This window comes from Neovison vison, chromosome 14 (assembly GCF_020171115.1).
Source record: "Neovison vison isolate M4711 chromosome 14, ASM_NN_V1, whole genome shotgun sequence".
NCBI lineage: Eukaryota > Metazoa > Chordata > Mammalia > Carnivora > Mustelidae > Neogale > Neogale vison.
The window spans coordinates 7995782-8014813 of record NC_058104.1 but is presented as its reverse complement, the minus strand read 5'-3'; the positions used below and the strand labels follow the sequence as shown (position 1 = coordinate 8014813).

Here is a 19032-nt window from a genome sequence, read left to right as displayed (position 1 = left end):
GCCACCAGTGGACCACAGGTAGCAAGCACAATATATGATCCTTATAGGCAGAAGTGGCTGAGAAAGCTTTATCCAGGCTTAAAGGGTGAGGGCCAGAGCAGAAGTTAGTATCAGGAAGCTCAATTCACACAAAGTTCAGAGAAAACAAAAAAGCTCCAAACAAGGGGCGCCTGGGTGGCTCAGTGGGTTAAAGCCTCTGCCTTCAGCTCTGGTCATGATCCCAGGGTCCTTGGATGGAGCACCACATTGGGCTATGTGCTCAGCAGGGAGTCTGCTTCCTCCTCTCTCTCTGCCTGCCTCTCTGCCTACTTGTGATCTCTGTCTGTTAAATAAATAAATAAAATCTTTATTAAAAAAAAGTTTAGGGCGCCTGGGTGGCTCAGTGGGTTAAGCCGCTGCCTTCGGCTCAGGTCATGATCTCAGGGTCCTGGGATCGAGTCCCACATCGGGCTCCCTGCCGAGCAGAGAGCCTGCTTCCCTCTCTCTCTCTCTCTCTGCCTGCCTCTCCGTCTACTTGTGATCTCTCTCTGTCAAATAAATAAATAAAATCTTTAAAAAAAAAAAAGTTTATGGGGTGCCTGGGTGGCTCAGTGGGTTAAACCACTTCCTTCGGCTCAGGTCATGGTCTCAGGGTCCTGGGATCGAGTCCCGCATCAGGCTCTCTGCTAAGCGGGGAGCCTGCTTACCTCTCTCTCTCTGCCTGCCTCTCTGCCTACTTGTGACCTCTCTCTGTCACATAAATAAATAAAATCTTTAAAAAAAAAAGTTTATAAAAAAATTTTTTAAAAAGGTCCAACCAAAAGGATCCAAAGTCAGGAAAGAAAGAAAGAAAGGGAGGGAGGAAGGAAAGAAGAAGGAAAAGGAAGGAAGGAAAGAGAAAGAAAGAAAGAGAGGGATAAAGAAAGAAAAGGAAGGAAGGAAGGAAGGAAGGGGACATTTTATAATTAGCAACAGAAAGAAAAGGCAGAAATAAGGACACAGAGCTCTTAAGAGCTGATACAGATTGTTTTTATCCTTTCAAGCTGCTTGTACTCCTCCTACCTTACTGAAATGATCCTTTAGCCTCAAGGATCAGGTTGCTCCTCTGATTCGTTTTTCTATAATATCAGATGCTTAGCTTCTGAGTCTGTTTCTCTGACTGAACCAGACTTCCTCCTTCTGTGCTTTTCTAGTATTTCTCTGTACTGCTTCAGCTTTTTGGGATTTGTTACTGTACTTCTAGTCCTCTTCCCCTACCTAATAACCTTTCGAGAAAGAGAGCTATTTTTTGCCTGACACAGCCTCATGTTTTTGTAGTAGTAATTGTAGTAATTGTGTAGAACAGGTCTACACCTTTTTTGAAGTAAAACCTCGCCCAACATGGGACTTGAACTCACAACCCACAGACCAAGAGTTGCATGCTCTACCCACTGAGCCACCTGGGTGCACTGAGACTACATAGTTACTTCGTGAATTTACTGCATTCTATTCATCATGAATTTCTTTGTGTTGATGAAAGGCTGAACGCATGTTAAAGGTTTTCTCACATTTCTTACACTTGTAGTGTTTTTCTCCCGTGTGGGTTTTCTGGTGTTGAATAAGAGATGAACTCTGGCTGAAGGCTTTGTCACAATCATTGCATTTATACGGTTTCTCTCCAGTATGAGTTCTCACGTGCTTTGTAAGAGATGAGCTCTGGCTGAAGGCTTTCTTGCATTCTTTGCATTTGTAAGGTTTCTCTCCAGTATGAATTCTCTGATGTCTTACAAGAGCTGAGCGGTCACTGAAGGCTTTCCCACATTCATTACATTTGTAAGGTTTCTCCCCAGTATGGGTTCCTTGGTGTTGAATAAGAGCTGAACAGTAACTGAAGGCTTTCCCGCATTCACTGCATTCATATGGCTTTTCCCCTGTATGAGTTCTCTGATGTTGCGTGAGGCCCGACCTGTCACTGAAAGCTTTCCCACACTCTGTACATCCATAGGGTTTTTCTCCAGTATGAACCCTTTGATGTTTAATAAGGGATGAGGTATCATTGAAAGCTTTCCCACATTCCTTGCATTTATAGGGTTTCTCTCCGGTATGGATTCTGTGATGTTGAATAAGGTATGTGCTTTGGTTGAAGGCCTTCCCACATTCATTGCACTCATAGGGCTTTTCTCCAGTGTGAATGATATGATGTTGGATAAGAGCTGACCGATGACTGAAGGCCTTCCCACATTCGTTACACTCATACGGTTTCTCTCCAGTGTGAATCCTCTGATGCTGAATAAGTGATGAGCTCCGACTGAAGGCCTTTCCACACTCATTACACACGTAAGGCTTCTCTCCAGTATGAATTCTCTGATGAAGGATGAAGGCTGAGTAGTAACTGAAGGCCTTCCCACATTCATTGCACTTCCAAGGCTTTTTCACTGGGTAAATGTGATGTTGAATTGGGCTTGAACTTTCACCGGTTTCACTACAATCCTCCATGGGGTTTTTCTTACGTTTAATTATGATTTGCCTTAAATCTTTCTTCGGATTTCCTTGCTGCCTTTCTAATGTGTCCGCACATTGCCAGGTTTCTATCAGTCTGGAGTCCCAGGACTCATCCTTCTTGAGTCTCTCCATTATCAGATCTCTTTCAGATGACATTTCATCATAAAGTCCCTGCTTCCGAAAGCATTCTTTAGTTTCAGGTATAGATTCAGAATCTGAAATAAACAAAAAGTACAAATATTTGTGTTCTCTGTGTTGAAAGAAAAAAGATGACTGAGTTGGCAAGAGGAAAAGAAAAAATGACACTTACTAAACATGTTTTTAGTATGTTTTCAGAAAACACCTCCTGGGGGCCCTGGGTGGCCCAGTTGTTGAGTGTCTGCCTTCGGCTCAGGTCATGATCCCGGGGTCCTGGAATCGAGCTCATTGGGCTCCCTGCTCTACAGGAAGCCTGCTTCTCCCTTTCCCACTCCCCCTGCTTGTGTTCCCTCTCTCACCGTCTCTCTCTCTCTCCGTCAAATAAATAAATAAAATCTTTTTTTAAAAAAAGAAAGAAAGCACCTCCTGCCAATGGCAGAGGGAGTCTCAGGGACTAACAGAGATGGGAGAGTGGCTAATACAAGACACAAGAAGAGGACGATGAGGAGGATCTGCCTAAGAGAATGGAAAACTGAGCAGACAAGTCAGGAAGGAGGAGAGCCTGGCGGGATGAGAATAAATGTTGATATAAAATATCTGATGAAGGGTGGGAAGAGGAAAAGTTGAGATTGGGCAGTTTTGGAAAAGTACAAGAAAAAAAATCACTTCTGATAATCACCTGGAAATAACCACTTTTTGACTTTTTAAATAGTTCCCTCTGGTCCCCCTTTTTTCTTTTCTTTTTCTTTCTTTCTTGAGAGAGAGAAAGAGCAGGGGGCAGGGGGTGGAGAGGCAGAGGGAGAGGGAGAGAAAGAATCTAAAGCAGGCTCCATGCCCAGCATAGAGCCCAGTGAGAGGACTCAATCTTACAACACTGAGGTCATGATCTGAGCTAAAATCAAGAGTCCAACGCTTCGGGCGCCTGGATGGCTCAGTGGGTTAAGCCGCTGCCTTCAGCTCAGGTCATGATCTCAGGGTCCTGGGATCGAGTCCCGCATCGGGCTCTCTGCTCAGCAGGGAGCCTGCTTCCTCCTCTCTCTCTCTCTCTCTCTGCCTGCCTCTCTGCCTACTTGTGATCTCTCTCTGTCAAATAAATAAATAAAATCTTTAAAAAAAAAAAAAAAAAGAGTCCAACGCTTCACTGAGCCACCCAGGTGCCCCACCCCAGTCCCTTTTTAAAGGCACAGATTTTTTTCATGTTCACCATACATTTTGTTATTTTTTTTACCATACACTTTAAACACAATTTTTTGTTTCCACTAACCACTGCCCCCTCCGTTCCTTCCTTCTCTCCTTCTTCCCTTCCTTTTTTCCTCCTTTCTTTCTTCCTTATTTTTTTGCCATACCCAAATTTCTCAAAAAGGTTTCGTGCAGTTTCTTATCACATCCTTGTTCCTCTTTTCACTTCTCTCCTTACTGCTCAGTTGCAACTGCTCTCACTGAAGTTACGAACCATTTATAGGTCACCCAAATCCAGTGGATTGTTTTCATTCCTTGTTTAGCTTGGCCTCTCAACAGCACTTGACGGTGGTGACCATGCCTCCTTCCTAACAACATTCCCCCCCCCTTCCTTCCCTAACTTCATTCGGATATAATTGACATGTGTTCTCTCTTGACTTCTGTGATTCTAAGCTGTCAAGGGTCTACTCCTGATCTCTGTTTATTTGGGACTTCCTCTGTTTCTTCTTCTTAAATGTTGATGTTTCCTGGTATTCAATCTAACCTCTCCTTTGTTGCCCCTCCCCATCCCCCACAACATTGTCTCCATTAAAGACCTCATCCAGTCCATGGTATTCATTGCTTTTTTAGAAAAATTGAAATATACTTGACATGTAAATTTAAGGCACACAACATGGTAATTTGAGGTATTCATATAATATGATTGCTGATATAGTGACAGCACCTCAATTACATCACATATTTTCACGCAACTATCCCCTTTCTCCTGACAGTTGATCTTTGTTCTGTAAAAGAACTGGTGACTGGCCATCTGGGTGGCTCAGTTCATAGAGCATCTGCCTTCGGCTGGGTCATGATCCCAGGGTCCTGGGATCAAGCCCCGTGTTGAGCTCCCTGTTCAGCAGGGAGTCTGCTTTTCCCTCCCCCTCTGTCTCTCCCCCTGCTCATTCTCTTTCTCTCTCAATAAATGAATTAATTTTAAAAAATGGATCCAATGTATATGCTGTCCACAAGAAAGTTACATTAAATAGGTTTTTTAAAATAGAAAAAATTAAAAAAATAGAAAAAATATACTATGCAAACAGGAACCAAGAGTGGCTATATTATTATCATACAAAATAAAACTCCACATAAATACTACCAAGGTTAAAGAAGGACATTAAAAAATTCACCAAGAAGATAATTCGTTATGTGTATACATCTAACAAAAGAGTTTCAGGTACATTAAGCAAAATACTTTAAGCAAAAACTGATAAAACTAAAAGGAGAAATAGACAATCCCACAATTATAATCAGAAAATTCAACATTCCTCTGTCAGTAATCAGTAGAAGCCAGTAGACAGGAAATCAGTAAGGATACAGAAGACCTGAATACTCTCAACCAACTTGACCTAATTAAATTTATTTTCAAGTTCACATGGAACATTCATCAAGACTATATTATGGGTAATACAACAAATCTCAGAAATTTAAAAGAACTGAAATCAAACAAAGTATCTCTGACCACACAGAACCAAACCACAGAACTGAAAACAAATTTTATTGAAAATCATCTAAAATTTGGAAATCTGTAAATAACCCATAAGTCAAGGAGGAAGTGACAAGTGAAAATAGAAGTTATTTTGAACCACCATGGGGCGCCTGGGTGAAAACACCATGGGTGCCTGGGTGGCTCAGTGGGTTAAGCCACTGCCTTCGGCTCAGGTCATGATCTCAGGGTCCTGGGATCGAGTCCCACATCGGGCTCTCTGCTCAGCAGGAAGCCTGCTTCCCTCTCTCTCTCTCTGCCTGCCTCTCTATCTACTTGTGATTTCTCTCTGTCAAATAAATAAGTAAAATCTTTAAAAAAAAAAAAAAGCCTCTGCCTTCAGCTTAGGTCAAGATCTCAGGGTCCCGGGATCGAGCCCCACATCAAGCTGTCTGCTCAGCAGGGAGCCTGCTTCCTCCTCTCTCTCTCTCTCTCTCTCTGCCTGCCTCTCTGCCTACTTGTGACCTCTATCTGTCAAATACGTAAATAAAATCTTTTTTAAAAAAATGAAAACACCACATATCAAAATTGTGGAATGCAGCCAAAGCAGTCCTTAGAAGGAAATTTATAGCATTAAATGTTCATATTAAAAGAGAAAAAAATCGTATACCAGTGATTAGGCTTCTACCCTAAGAAACTAAAGGAAGGAGAGAAAATTAGACCTAAAGTTAGCAAAGGGGAAAAATAATAAAGATAAGAGCATCAATGAATAAAAGTGAAAACAGGAAACAGAAGGAATCAATGAAATCAAAAGTCAGTTCTTTGAAAAGATCAATAAAACTGTTAAACTCTTAAGAAAACAAATAAAATTAAAACAGAGAAAATATAGATTACCAATATCAGGAATGAGAGATGGTAAATCATTACCAGAGCTCACTCAAGAAGAAACAGATCATCTGAATGGTCCTATCTCTAGAAAGGGACCAGGATTCAAGGTGAAAAACCTTCCAAGAAAGCCAACCTAAGACCCAGATGGCTTTAATGGATTGAGCTTTTTTTTTTAAGATTTTATTTATTTATTTGACAGATAGAGGTCACAAGTAGGCAGAGAGGCAGGCAGAGAGAGAAGAAGGGAAGCAGACTCCCCGCTGAGCAGAGAGCCCGATGCGGGGCTCAATCCCAGGACCCTGGGATCATGACCTGAGCTGAAGGCAGAGGCTTTAACCCACTGAGCCACCCAGGTGCCCCACAGATTGAGCTTTTGATATCATATCTAATAAAATTTTGCCTTACAAAGGTCGCAAAGACTGTCTTTAACAGTTCCTCTACGTTTTATACTTAGGTCTGTGATCCATTGAAAGTAACGTGTATGGTGGGAGGTATGGCTTTTTCTTTTGGCATATAGATATCCAATTGCTCCAGTACTATTTACTGGAAAGATTCTCCTTTTAGCATTGAATTGATTTTTCCATCTTTATCAGAAATTAATTGACCATATATGTGTAGGTCTATTTCTGGACCATCTGTTCTGTTCCATTAATTTGAACTACAGGGTTTTTGATTACTATAACTTTATAAATCTTAAAACCAATGTAATGAAACTGTCCTTTTTCAATACCAGAGACAGTGAACTTTTACTTGCCAAAAGAGAAAAGAAGCCATTGCTCAACCCAGAGTGACCAGGGATCTCCTAGCACATTAATGCTTTCTGGATCTGAAGCAAAACTGTGGCATTTTCGATGCCATTAGGTACAGAAGAAGCTTATGTCCCAGTAAGGAGTTTGCATTACAGAATAACTTCCTTACCCCAAAATACCAGGCTCCCACAATTCTCCACTTTCATATCCATGCCCATGTACCTTTGGGCAGAATTCAGCTGTTCTTCTTCCACATGAGTGAAGTCCATTTCCTCATCCTTGACTGTCACCAGTTCCTGGAAGAGCAAGCACATTCTTATAGAACTTAGGGAAGAGAACAATCTAGAAGAGGAAGTATTTTTTAATCTGAAGGTTAAATCTTTTTTTTTTATTAAAGATTTTATTTATTTATTTGACAGAGAGAGAGAGAGAGATCACAAGTAGGCAGGGAGGCAGCAGAGAGAGGAGGAAGCAGGCTTTCCGTGGAGCAGAGAGCCTGATGTGGGGCTCGATCCCAGGACCCTGGGATCATGACCTGAGCCGAAGGCAGAGGCTCCAACCCACTGAGCCACCCAGGCGCCCCTGAAGGTTAAATCTTTATTTTAATGGAATAGTCTAAAATTTCTTTTTTTTTTTAAAGATTTTATTTATTTATTTGACAGAGAGATCACAAGTAGGCAGAGAGGCAGGCAGAGAGAGAGAGGAGGAAGCAGGCTCCCTGCTGAGCAGAGAGCCCGATGCGGGACTCGATCCCAGGACCCTGAGATCATGACCTGAGCCGAAGGCAGTGGCTCAACCCACTGATAATAAATAAATAAATAAATAATAAATAAATAATATTTATTTATTCAAATAAATAAATAAAATATTAAAAAAAAGCATCTGACTCTTGGTTTCAGCTTAGGTCGTGATCTCAGGGTCTTGAATCTTTATTTTATTTTTTTTTCTTTTAAGATTTTATTTATTTATTTGTTCAGAGAGAGAGGGAGAGAGAGCGAGCAGAGGCAGACAGAGAGGCAGGCAGAGGCAGAGGGAGAAACAGGCTCCCTGCCAAGCAAGGAGCCCGATGTGGGACTCGATCCCAGGACGCTGGGATCATGACCTGAGCCGAAGGCAGCTGCTTAACCAACTGAGCCACCCAGGCGTCCCTAGGGTCTTGAGATCAAGCCCTACGTTAGGCTCCACACTTGGCATGAAGAGGGAGATTCTCTCTCTCCCTCTCCCACTGCCCTTCTCCCCGCTCGCGCTCTCTTTATCACTCTCTAAAATAAATAAATAAATCTTAAAAAAAAAAAAAAGACTACAGTGGTTAGGAGGCATAGGATTTAGGATCAGACATTCCTGGGTTCTGATTAGGATTCAACTATCTTGTGATTTTGAGCAAGTTACTGCAAGCCTCAGTTTTTGGTTTTTGTTTTTTTCCTAATGATTTTAAGTAATCTCTGCACCCAATGTGGAACTTGAACTTATAACTCTGAGAACAAGTGTCACATGCTCCACTGCCTGAGCCAGCCAGGTGCCCCTGTGAGCCTCAGTTTTACTGTTAAAGATGCATCATCCCTAACTCACTTGATTTTTTGTTTAAAATAAATGAAGTAATGTTTGAAAAGTGGCTCTAAGTTTTAGAGTTCCACAGAACTCAGTCATTTCTTCTCCACTCAGTCTTACATACCTATAAGCAATCTGTTATTTTGCCTATATTTAAAAAAGAAAATTGGGGGGCGCCTGGGTGGCTCAGTGGGTTAAGCCGCTGCCTTCCGCTCAGGTCATGATCTCAGGGTCCTGGGATCGAGTCCCGCATTGGGCTCTCTGCTCAGCGGGAAGCCTGCTTCCTTCTCTCTCTGCCTGCCTCTCTGCCTATTTGTGATCTCTCTCTGTCAAATAAATAAATAAAATCTTTTAAAAAAAAATAAAAATAAAAAAATAAAAAAGAAAATTGGGGCACCTGGGTGGCTCAGTAGGTTAAAGCCTCTGCCTATAGCTCAGGTCATGACCCCAGGGTTCTGGGATCGAGCCCCGCATCGGGCTCTCTGCTCAGCAGGGAGCCTGATGTCTCTGCTCTCTCTCTCTGCCTTCCTCTCTGCCTACTTGTAATCTCTGTCTGTTAAATAAATAAAATCTTTCCAAAAAAATTTTTTTTTAATTATAAAAAAAAAAAGAGGGCGCCTGGGTGTCTCAGTGGGTTAAGCCTCTGCCTTTGGCTCAGGTCATGATCTCAGGGTCCTGGGATCGAGTCCCGCATCGGGCTCTCTGCTCAGCAGGGAGCCTGCTTCCCTCTCTCTCTCTCTGCCTGCCTCTCTGTCTACTTGTGATTTCTCTCTGTCAAATAAATAAATAAAATCTTTAAAAAAAAAAAAAAAGAAATAAGCAAATCCTCCAAACACACACACACACACACACACACACACACATACACACACCCCAAAAACAAACTAACAAACCCTCTTTGGTCTTCCTTCCCACTATCACCGTATTTGTGTCCTCTTCTCTAGAGTAAAACTCTCAAAATAGTTTTCCATAGTCCCTGGCTCCAATTTCTCTCCTATTTTCTCCTGAACCCTTTCAATCAGGCTTTCATTCCTACTGTTCCACGCAATTGTTCTTGGCAGTCATATTTTTCAAATCCAATGGTCAATTCTCAGGCCTCATCTTATTTGACTTAGCAGTAGCATTTAACATAGCTGATCACTTCCTACTCCCCCCCCTTTTTTTTTAAGATTTTATTTATTTATTTGACAGAGAGAGAGATAGCGAGAGCAGGAACACAAGCAGAGGGAATGAGAGAGGGAGAAGCAGGCTTCCCGTAGAGCAGAGAGCCTGATGTGGTGCTCAATCCCAGGATCCCTGGAATCAGGGATCAGGGATCAATCCCTGGGATCAGGACCTGAGCTGAAGGCAGACACTTACGACTAAGCCACCCAGGCGCCCCTCACTCTCTACTCCCTGAAACACTTTCTCCAATTAGTTACCAGGATGCCACACTTTTGACTTCCCCCTACCTCCCTGGCCACACACCTTCTCAGTCTCCTTTGCTGGTTCCTCTTCATCTCCCTGACCATTAAGAGTTGAAGAGCTAAAGGACTCAGTAATAAAATTTCATCTCTTTTCTATTCCCTTAGTGATCACAGTATCATGGCTTAAATACCATTCACACAAATTACTTCCAAATTCAAGGCTCGAGCCTGAGCTCTCCCCAGAACTTCAAGTCTTCTAGGAAAAACTACTTTGGTTCAGTTCTGTAGTAGAGATGGTTGTGGACCTCTGAAGCAAAATGAAAAAAGGAAACAACACATCACAAACATCAAGCTAAGATTTCAGAGGGGGGAAGTTAAACTCAAACTTGCCTGGAACTCAACAGGAAGTAGCTCAACAGTAGGTTCCATTTCTTCTGTGTTCTGTTTTTGGGGCAGAGAGGCATCCTCAGCGATAATGGCTGGAAGGACTAGGGGGGAAAAAGCCATGAAGGAGGTAAACTCTATTAACTAAGACCAAAGCCATCACAAGCCAGCTAAATTATATAGGCAAGGTCTACCTGACTTAACTCAAAAAGGTGGGATGAGGATAGAGTAAGACGGTAAAGTAAAAACGTATTGCCCGAAAAGCTAAAGTTGTAGACCTGCAATTCATCAACCTTTTGGAAGAGTCTAACCGGGAGTGGAAAAGCGTGAGCTGCCTTTTATCATAAAAGCAAGAAAAGTGGAATATTCTCTCTTCCACAGCTATTTCTATAATTCTTACCTTCTTCCTCAGCTTCAATGGTCAGATAATCCATGATCAGCTTCGCTTTTCTTGTCCCGTTATTGCTATGACTTCCTTCTTATTCAGTTTCAGATGAGATAAATATGGACTTTTCAGCAATACATAATCTGCTTCTTTGTGCAAATCATTCAACTCTACTCTGAAACTCTGGAGAGAGATTTTTGAGGTTAGGCTCACCATCCTTTGGAATTGATTCTTGCTCCCTGGGGCATCTCCCTCTATCTCTACTCCTAGTAGGCTTATTCCTATGCAGTTAAGTCCTAGGGCCTCAAAAGTAATTCTTCTTTGCTTGAAACCTTTATTATTATCTTTAAAGATTTTATTTATTTATTTGAGAGATTGACTGAGAGAGATCACGAGAGGGGAGAAGGTCAGAGGGAGAAGCAGACTCCCTGACGAGCTGGGAGCCCAATGCAGAACTTGATCCAGGACTCTAGGATCATGACCTGAGCCGAAGGAAGTCACTTAATCAACTGAGCGACCCAGGCGCCTGAAATCTTTATTATTTGGGCTAAATTAATCTCCACACCTAGAAGACCATTCTCTAGAGTGCTGAGATCAGTCACTACATGCCACACCAGGACAAAACCAGGAGAGAATCAGGGCAGGGAACTACGAGCCTCACACCTGGTTCCAGACAGCGCAAAACTCCCATGAGACCCTAAAGCACACAACTGCCATAAGGTGGCCTATGATTACGGTAGCAGTAACTATAAGCACGACTCCCAGCATTGCTTCATCCTTATTCATAAAGACAGGCAGTTGACAGATGGGGCCCTTATGCAGTTGATTCCCCACCTGCTCTTTTTTAAAGACCCTGAAAATGGGGGCGCCTGGGTCCTCAATTCATTATGCATCTGCCTTCGGCTCAGGTCATGATCCCAACGTTCTGGGATTAAGTCCCCCATCGGGCTCCCTTCTCAGTGGGGAGCCTGCTTCTCCCTCTGCCTGCCTCTCCTCCTGCTTGTGCTCTCTGTCTCTGTCTCTCTCTCTCTCTCTGACAAATAAATATATACTTTTTAAATCTTAAAAAAAAAAAAGGCCCTGAAAATGTATAGACAGGGATTCCCTTGCATGGCCAGAATGAGAACAAAAGAAAAAGACTTTGGTAATTAGACAGTAGTAACTGACAGACAAGATGGGTTCCCTCCTGTCAAGGGAGAAAAACTAAACTTTTAATCAGGCTGAATAACCATGAGGAACAAAACCAGTCAGCACAGACTAAACTGACAGGGTGGCACAAAATTCAACAAAATTTGCAAAAGAAGAAAGAAAGAAAAAAGGATGCCCACAGCACATCTTGGTGAATGGCTGCCACATCCTGAAACTGCCACCAGAAATAACTTATTAACTATCCTGCTTGTCTCTTGGCACCTGAAACTTGTGGTTTGTGCGTCTTTAACCCCGAGCCTAATCCTTCCCCTTCGAAGTGTATTCTCGGTGTGTAGACGAAGGCTCCATTTCCCAGTTTGCAAACTGCATGACAACAGTTTTCCTTGCTTCTGACCAAATCCTTGCATTCCAGGGTGTGTGTGTGAGAGAGAGAGAGAGGAGTCGACTCCTTGCATTGGCCCCAAATTACAGAAAGACCCCAAAACTCTGATGTGTGCGTGTGTGTGTGTGAAGAGTCAACTCCTTGCATTGGCCCCAAAATAATAGACCCCAAAACTCTGATGTGTGTGTGTGTGTGTGTGTGTGTGTGTAGAGTCAACTCCTTGCATTGGCCCCAAAATAACAGAAAGACCCCAAAACTCTGATAGAGCAAAGCACAGAGGGTAATGAATAACACACGGACACCGCCCCCCCCCCTTTTTTTTTCTCTCTCTGTCCCAGAAGTTCAGGTAAGGCTCTTGGTAGAGTGGTATGATTTAAGCCCAAAACCGATGGGAGGCGCTCAAGCTCCCTCGTCTCCGCACTCCCGCTCCCAGAATCCCCCTGTCGGCCACGCCTCCCCTGACCTCCTGGACTCCACTTCCCAGAGGGATTAGCGGCAACTGCGCTTCCGGGACGCCTTGTCGCTTAGAGCGAAATCCACGGACTCGGCTCGCCTCCCAGCCAGGGAAGGGAGATGAGTACGCAGAGCGCCGGGGAGTGGGCCCGGGATGCGCGGGCAGGGTCCGCCCTTCCCCTGCGGGGGCCGGAATCTGAGAGCTTGGCCGGGGCTGCTGCGGGAGGTACGGGAGCCGCGCGCATGGACCGGCGGGTCGCACCGCGCCTCGGGCCCAGCTTTCTCTTACCCCTGGACGCGCTGCGGACTCGGCTCCGGCCACAGGGCGGGTTCTCGCCGGGCTGCGCTCTGGAAAAGACAGGAGGGGCGGACGGAGTCGCTTTCTGGACTCGTGGAGCTGCGGGGAAACAAAAGGCTCGAGCCCGAGGCTCCGTCTGGAGTCGCATCTGCGCACTTGGAGGCGACCGCGCCAGGTCGGGGGTCCCGGCGGAAGGACTCCACTTCCCAGAGGGCTCGGGGACATCGGTGCTTGTCCTTTGGGGGGGCGTCTGCAGAGCGAGGGGAGAGAACTGCAGGCCTTCAGTACCATCGTTAAGATGGAGATAACCTTATCGGATAGGTCTCCTTTCTGAATAAAATGAGAACGTGTCGTTTAAAAGCGGCGTGCCGGGGCACCTGGGTGGCTCAGTGGGTTAAAGCCTCTGCCTTTGGCTCGGGTCATGATGCCAGGGTCCTGGGATCGAGCCCCACATCGGGCTTTCTGCTCTGCAGGGAGCCTACTTCCTTCTCTCTCTCTCTCTCTCTCTCTCTCTGCCTCTCTGCCTACTTGTGATCTCTGTCTGTCAAATAAATAAATAAAACCCTTAAAAAAGAAAGAAAAAGAAACTCCGGTTCTTTACTTCAGAAACCAAAAGAAATCCATTGTCATGCCAGTCCAGATTACCATAATCACCTGAATAGTCGATCCACGTCTAATCTTGCCTTTCTCAATGCATGCTATTCAAGACAGCCAAGATGAACATTTAGAAATTGTGTGTTTTGTTTTTTTTTAAGATTTTACCTATTTATTTGATACAGAGAGAGATCACAAGTAGGCAGAGAGGCTGGCTGAGAGAGAGGGGAAAGCAGGCTCCGCACTGAGCGTGGAGCCCAAAGCGGGGCTGGATCCCAGGACCCTGAGATCATGACCAAAGCTGAAGGCAAAGGCTTAACCCACTGAGCCACCCAGGCGCCCCTAAAAATTAAATGTTCATGTCACTCTCCTCAGAACCCTTCAGCGACTTCCCTCTGCCCTGGAATAAGACATAAGCTCCTTAGCACAATTTATAAAACCCTGCTTGGGGGCACTGGGGTCGCTCAGTTGGTTGAGCGTCTGGTTCTCAGCCCGGGTCTTAATCTCAGGGTCCTGAGTTCAAATTCAGCACTGGGCTCCAAGATGAGCACAAAGCCTACGTAATTTTTTGTTAATTAGAGAAATAAAATAATAAAATACACATACCAGCTAAACTGCAAAATTCTAGTAAGGATGACTGAATTAACAACACAGCTTTCTGTCCTGTGCTGTGCAGATACCCACAATACTACTATTCATAAAGGCTTACAAAGATACTTAATACTATGACTAAAGGCACTTCTCAGCCTGAATCTGAAAATCCCAGGTAGGGAACACAATTTATCAGCTACTCAGAAACCCGGAGTGCTTGTCACAGTATTATCATGAAAAGCTGACTTTGCTGTTACCCCTGATACTAATTTTTTAGAATCAGTTTTTTTACATTTTCGTATATCTGTTATCCAGAAGTGCCTTACATTTGTTTTGGCCACTTGCCTCTAGTCTGTAGTCATCTCGTCTGTGCCAGGACACAGGTGTGTCAGAATGGGTTTCAACGAGAGACCGCAGACAATAGTGGAGCATACTTAAGAATTGTCATTATTCCTATTCATGTTTTCTCAATTATTACTAAAATGGTAACTTTAAATGTCTCAGTAATTGAAGTCTTAGTTTCTCTGGGTATAAGCTGACATATTAATTACAAATTTCATTGACTTATAACCATAAAATAGACCTATACATTTCCCTTCTTTTCACTTACTGGCATTATTAGACCAAGCAAATTATGATTTTAAAGGAAGTGCTCAAACTTTTTATTATAAACTTGACTCAACATTTAGAGTATAGCATTGTTTATGTTGTTAAAATGAGTTTCAGTGTTTACATACTCTGGATTCATAATAAATTTCTTTTTTTTAAAAGATTTTATTTATTCATTTGACAGAGAGAGATCACAAGTAAGCAGAGAGGCAGGCAGAGAGAGAGGAAGGGAAGCAGGCTCCCTGCTGAGCAGAGAGCCCCATGCGGGACTCGATCCCAGGACCCTGAGATCATGACCTGAGCCGAAGGCAGCGGCTTAACCCACTGAGCCACCCAGGCGCCCCATGACATAATAAATTTCTAATCAAGCTCACAGTATCTTTTTTAACCACAATGTTCAGTGCCCCCCCCCTTTTATTTATTTATTTATTTTAAAGAGAGAGCATGAGCGGGAGGGCAGAGAGGGAGGGAGAGAATGACTCCACGCTGAGATAGGAGCCCCACGCGGGACTCGATGCCAGGACCCCGAGATCATGACCTCAGCTGAAACCGATTCTGCCACCCAGGCGCCCCTGCTCAGGCGCCTTTGACAGTAAGTGCAAACCATGAAAACTCCAGGAGTGGGGGTGGGGAAGAATTGGGAAACCGACAGCTCCCTCAAGGTCACACAAATATCGACCAAGGATATTGTGCCGTGTCCGTCTAGAGACCCAATTTTAAAAAAGCAAAAAACTCGTTAACAAAGTCACCTCGTGCCCTCTTTTAATATCCTATCTGAAGCATCATCCTGATAAGAATACGAACTGAAAGGTCTAAACAGAAAAGCCTCAGCTGTGACCCCGACGTGATTCGAACACGCAACCTTCTGATCTGGAGTCAGACGCGCTACCGTTGCGCCACGAGGTCCTGCAAGCTGGTCCGTTTGTTGTCGTTTAAACGACGTCCATCGCAGCAGGTGTCAGGTGCAGCGTTTACTAAGGTTTTTTTTCGCCGCCTGTATTGTGACTTGGAATTGACTTTGAGCTCTTTGCCCCTCCTTAAAACGGGGCTAATGAAAGCAAAATATAAATGTGAATGAAGCAAGCAGGGAGCTCAGGGCGCGGGAGGGTCCTCGCGCTCGGGATTCGGGAAACCCTCCTCCCCAGGGCTTTTAGGGAGTGAAGTATGGGAAGCGTCTGGAAAATGTCAGTTGCAACTCCCAGGGAAGGCAGGAGTGGGGGCGTCTGGGATCCAAGTTCTCAGCACGCGAAGCACCATGGGGATTTGCACCCCGGTAACGCCTAGGGAGGAAGACTACTTCCACTTTCCAAAAGGGGCACTTAGAAGTTTTTTTTTTTTTTTTACCTTTTGCTTAAACACACACACACACACACACACACACACACACTCATTCATTGTAGAAACCTCATCAGATAGGAAAGCAAACGAAAAACTAGGGTAAGGAGTGTTGGGCAGCTGCGGACACCAGGCTCTGTACGAGTTGCTACCTGATGTGATCTCTTGGGTTAAAGAGCAACCGGTAGTGGAGGGTAGAGTAATGCTTCATGGTTGGGATGTGCAGTGGGATAATAGGATTTTGGTAGCAGTGCTCTGTTCACTGATGGTGCTGAGTGAGAGGAGAAGACCTGACACCAGGGAGATTCTGGACCCAGGAGCCCTGTGACGGCCAGGTGTCCCCGCCCTGGGCATCATACAGGCTTCCTGGGTGAAATACCAAGACTGATCTTGCCTCATCGTTGCTGGTGTAAGGAGAAACCTTCCACTTCTGAGTTTTAGGACTCCCGGCACACAATGTCGATTTTGAGTTGGGATCAAAGAATAGTTTATGGATAGTTCCTCATTCCTCCATCATAGGCATATCCAGTCAAGACTAGCGCTGTTCGGGGACGCTTTAGACTGAAGATTTGGGGTCTCCGGTTCAAGTCTGCCTTTCAGCATGGGCTTTACTTTTTGCCTATGTATCCAGGCCTCCTGGAGGACAGTGAGAAGGTCTCATTCCGTTTATGAAAGAGCACCGACAGCAAAGCTTCTACTGAAGATGCTGCAGTGGATTTGCTATAGTGACAGAAGAACCTGCTGGCACTTCACTCTGCTGGCATTTCTCAGAGCTTCGACCCAGCCACTCAAGGTGGCATCAAGAAGAGAAGTGCCAGGGTGCCTGGGTGGCTCAGTGTTTTAAGCCATTGCCTTCAACTCAGGTCATAATCTCAGAGTCCTGGGATCGAGCCCCAATTCGGGACTCTCTGTTTCAGCGGGGAGCCTGCTTCCCCTGCTTCTCTGCCTACTTGTGATCTCCCTGTCAAATAAATAAATAAAATCTTAAAAAAGAAGCAAAGTACCTTTTTATTGTTTCAATAACATACTGTAGTTTTCAAATACAGCAAGTGATACTAATTTTAAACTGAGGAGATAGAGTTATGAGATGTAAAAGATGTATAGATCTATATCCTTTTAATGGGAATTGATTTTAAAGTAACAGAACAGTAGGGGCACCTGGCTGGCTCAGCGGGTAGAGTGTGCAACTCCTGATCTCAAGGCTGTTAAGTTCGAGCCCCACATTGGGCAGAGATTACTTAAAGATAAAATCTTTTAAAAGTTAACAACAGTAAAGTGAACATCTCCAAGACACAGAGTTGGGGATCATGTCTCCATCTAAAATGAAGGATTATCAGGACGCCTGGGTGGCTCAGTTGGTTGGACGACTGCCTTCGGCTCAGGGCGTGATCCTGGAGTCCCGGGATCGAGTCCCACATCAGGCTCCCAGCTCCATGGGGAGTCTGCTTTGCTCTCTGACCTTCTCCTCACTCATGCTCTCTCTCACTGTCTCTCTCTCTCAAATAAATAAATAAAAAGTCTTTTAAAAATAAATAAATAAATAAATAAAATGAAGGATTATCAAAATAAATAAATAAATAAAATAAAATGAAGGATTCTCTCCAAGCTCTACCCCAAGTGTTTGGATTTCTGTTTACCCCAGGGAGACCCCTAACACTAAATGCCCTCTTAGGAAGGGACCACCTACTGGGCATGAAGCTGCCAACCACCTTGACAGTTCACCTTGACAACTCTTTGTGGCCTCAGACGATTCAGGGGTATTGGTGGCAGAAATGCAATACTTTCTTTCATTCTCCAGTAGTCTACATTAAAAGAAGAGGGAAAAGGGCAAATGTGTTAAAACAAAAAGATTCTCTTTTACTGAACAATCACAATGGAAAACTGCTACCATTGGTTTCTCAAAAAACTGCATTTTTAAAATAAAGATTTTATTTATTTATTTATTTGATGGCAAGAGATCAGAAGTAGGCAGAGAGAGAGGGGGAAGCAGGCTCCTCGCCGAGCAGAGAGCTCAATGTGGGCTCAATGTGGGGCTCCATCCCAGGACCCTGGGACCATGACCTGAGCTGAAGACAGAGGCTTTAACCCACTGAGCCACTCAGGGGTCCCAAAAAACTGTATATTTACCTTCCTGGGCCTGGCCTGGGAAGGCTGGGCTCTGCCATGTGCCAAGCAGCTTGGTCCTGCACCTATGGTTGAGTTTTTGGAAGGGTTTTTGGAACAGACATGATGCAATTTGAATATCGCTCAGATTTAAAATGTACACCCTGTCCTAAAATGTCATTGAAGTAGGGACCTCCAGACACATAGCCCAACCCTTGCCACCACCACCCCCACGCCCCGACCAAGAACTCAGACTTGACCTTGATGCTTACATGCCAGGACAAGACATCTTGCTTTGTTCCTGATGTTATGGAAAAAGCTTCCAGTCTTTCACCTTGATGTGTGATGTGGCTTTAGGTTTTCATAGTTTACATGAAAAACTAGATATTCTCCCTTATGGAAGGTCAGTGTCTATGGGTCTTGAAGACTTTGGGATCAATTTTCAGGAGTTTTCTGGGAATTCAATACAAGCTTACTTTATCTTTTTAAAGATTTTATCTATTTATTTGACAGAGAGGGAACAGAAGCAGGGGAAGTGGGAGAGGGAGAAACAGGCTTCCCCACTGAGCAGGGAGCCCAACTCAGGGCTCCATCCCAGGGCCCTGGGAGCAGGTCCTGAGCCGAAGGCAGCCACTTAAAGACTGAGCCACCTAGGCGCCCCACATCCATCAGCTTTGATGGAGAAGGAAAGAAGCTGTGTGAGCCTGAGCACATAGCATTTTCTTTCTTTTTCTTTCTCTTCCTCTTGCAGACCCAGAAGGTCTAACTGTGGTTAGATCAGAGCCCTAATTTTGTTGTTGTTGTTAGATTCTACCTACACTTTCCTCTCCAGTTTATGCCACATGCAGCGAGGACCTGTCATGATTCAACCTCTTCAAGGTCCATCCAGCCCCTTGCCCACCTGGCCCCTCCT

The 19032-nt window shown here is 44.3% G+C and overlaps 1 protein-coding gene and 1 non-coding gene across 3 annotated transcripts; both read right to left on the bottom strand.

The window, feature by feature from the left end:
• Positions 1-1419: 1419 nt before the first annotated feature.
• On the bottom strand, positions 1420-7168 carry LOC122895929 (zinc finger protein OZF-like). 2 transcript variants are annotated; one of them, XM_044233768.1, is made up of 2 exons: positions 7052-7168; positions 1420-2675 (listed from the first exon to the last, which is right to left on the bottom strand). In XM_044233768.1, exons 1-2 carry the CDS (start codon positions 7149-7151, stop codon positions 1465-1467), a joined length of 1311 nt encoding a protein of 436 aa, XP_044089703.1. In that variant the 5' UTR covers positions 7152-7168; the 3' UTR covers positions 1420-1464. The 2 variants fall into 2 exon arrangements, with proteins under 2 accessions (XP_044089703.1, XP_044089704.1); XM_044233769.1 differs by having other exon boundaries at positions 7105-7156.
• An 8347-nt stretch (positions 7169-15515) lies between these two features.
• On the bottom strand, positions 15516-15587 carry TRNAW-CCA. Its single transcript has one exon. It is a non-coding gene; the product is annotated as a tRNA-Trp (tRNA).
• Between the last annotated feature and the right edge of the window lie 3445 nt (positions 15588-19032).

Coding starts and splice junctions, on each gene's coding strand:
- LOC122895929 (XM_044233768.1), bottom strand. CDS start 7,151: ATGGACTTCACTCATGTGGAAGAAGAACAGCTGAATTCTGCCCAAAGG. Junction 2,676..7,051: donor TGGGAGCCTGGTATTTTGGG/GTAAGGAAGTTA, acceptor TGTTTATTTCAG/ATTCTGAATCTATACCTGAA.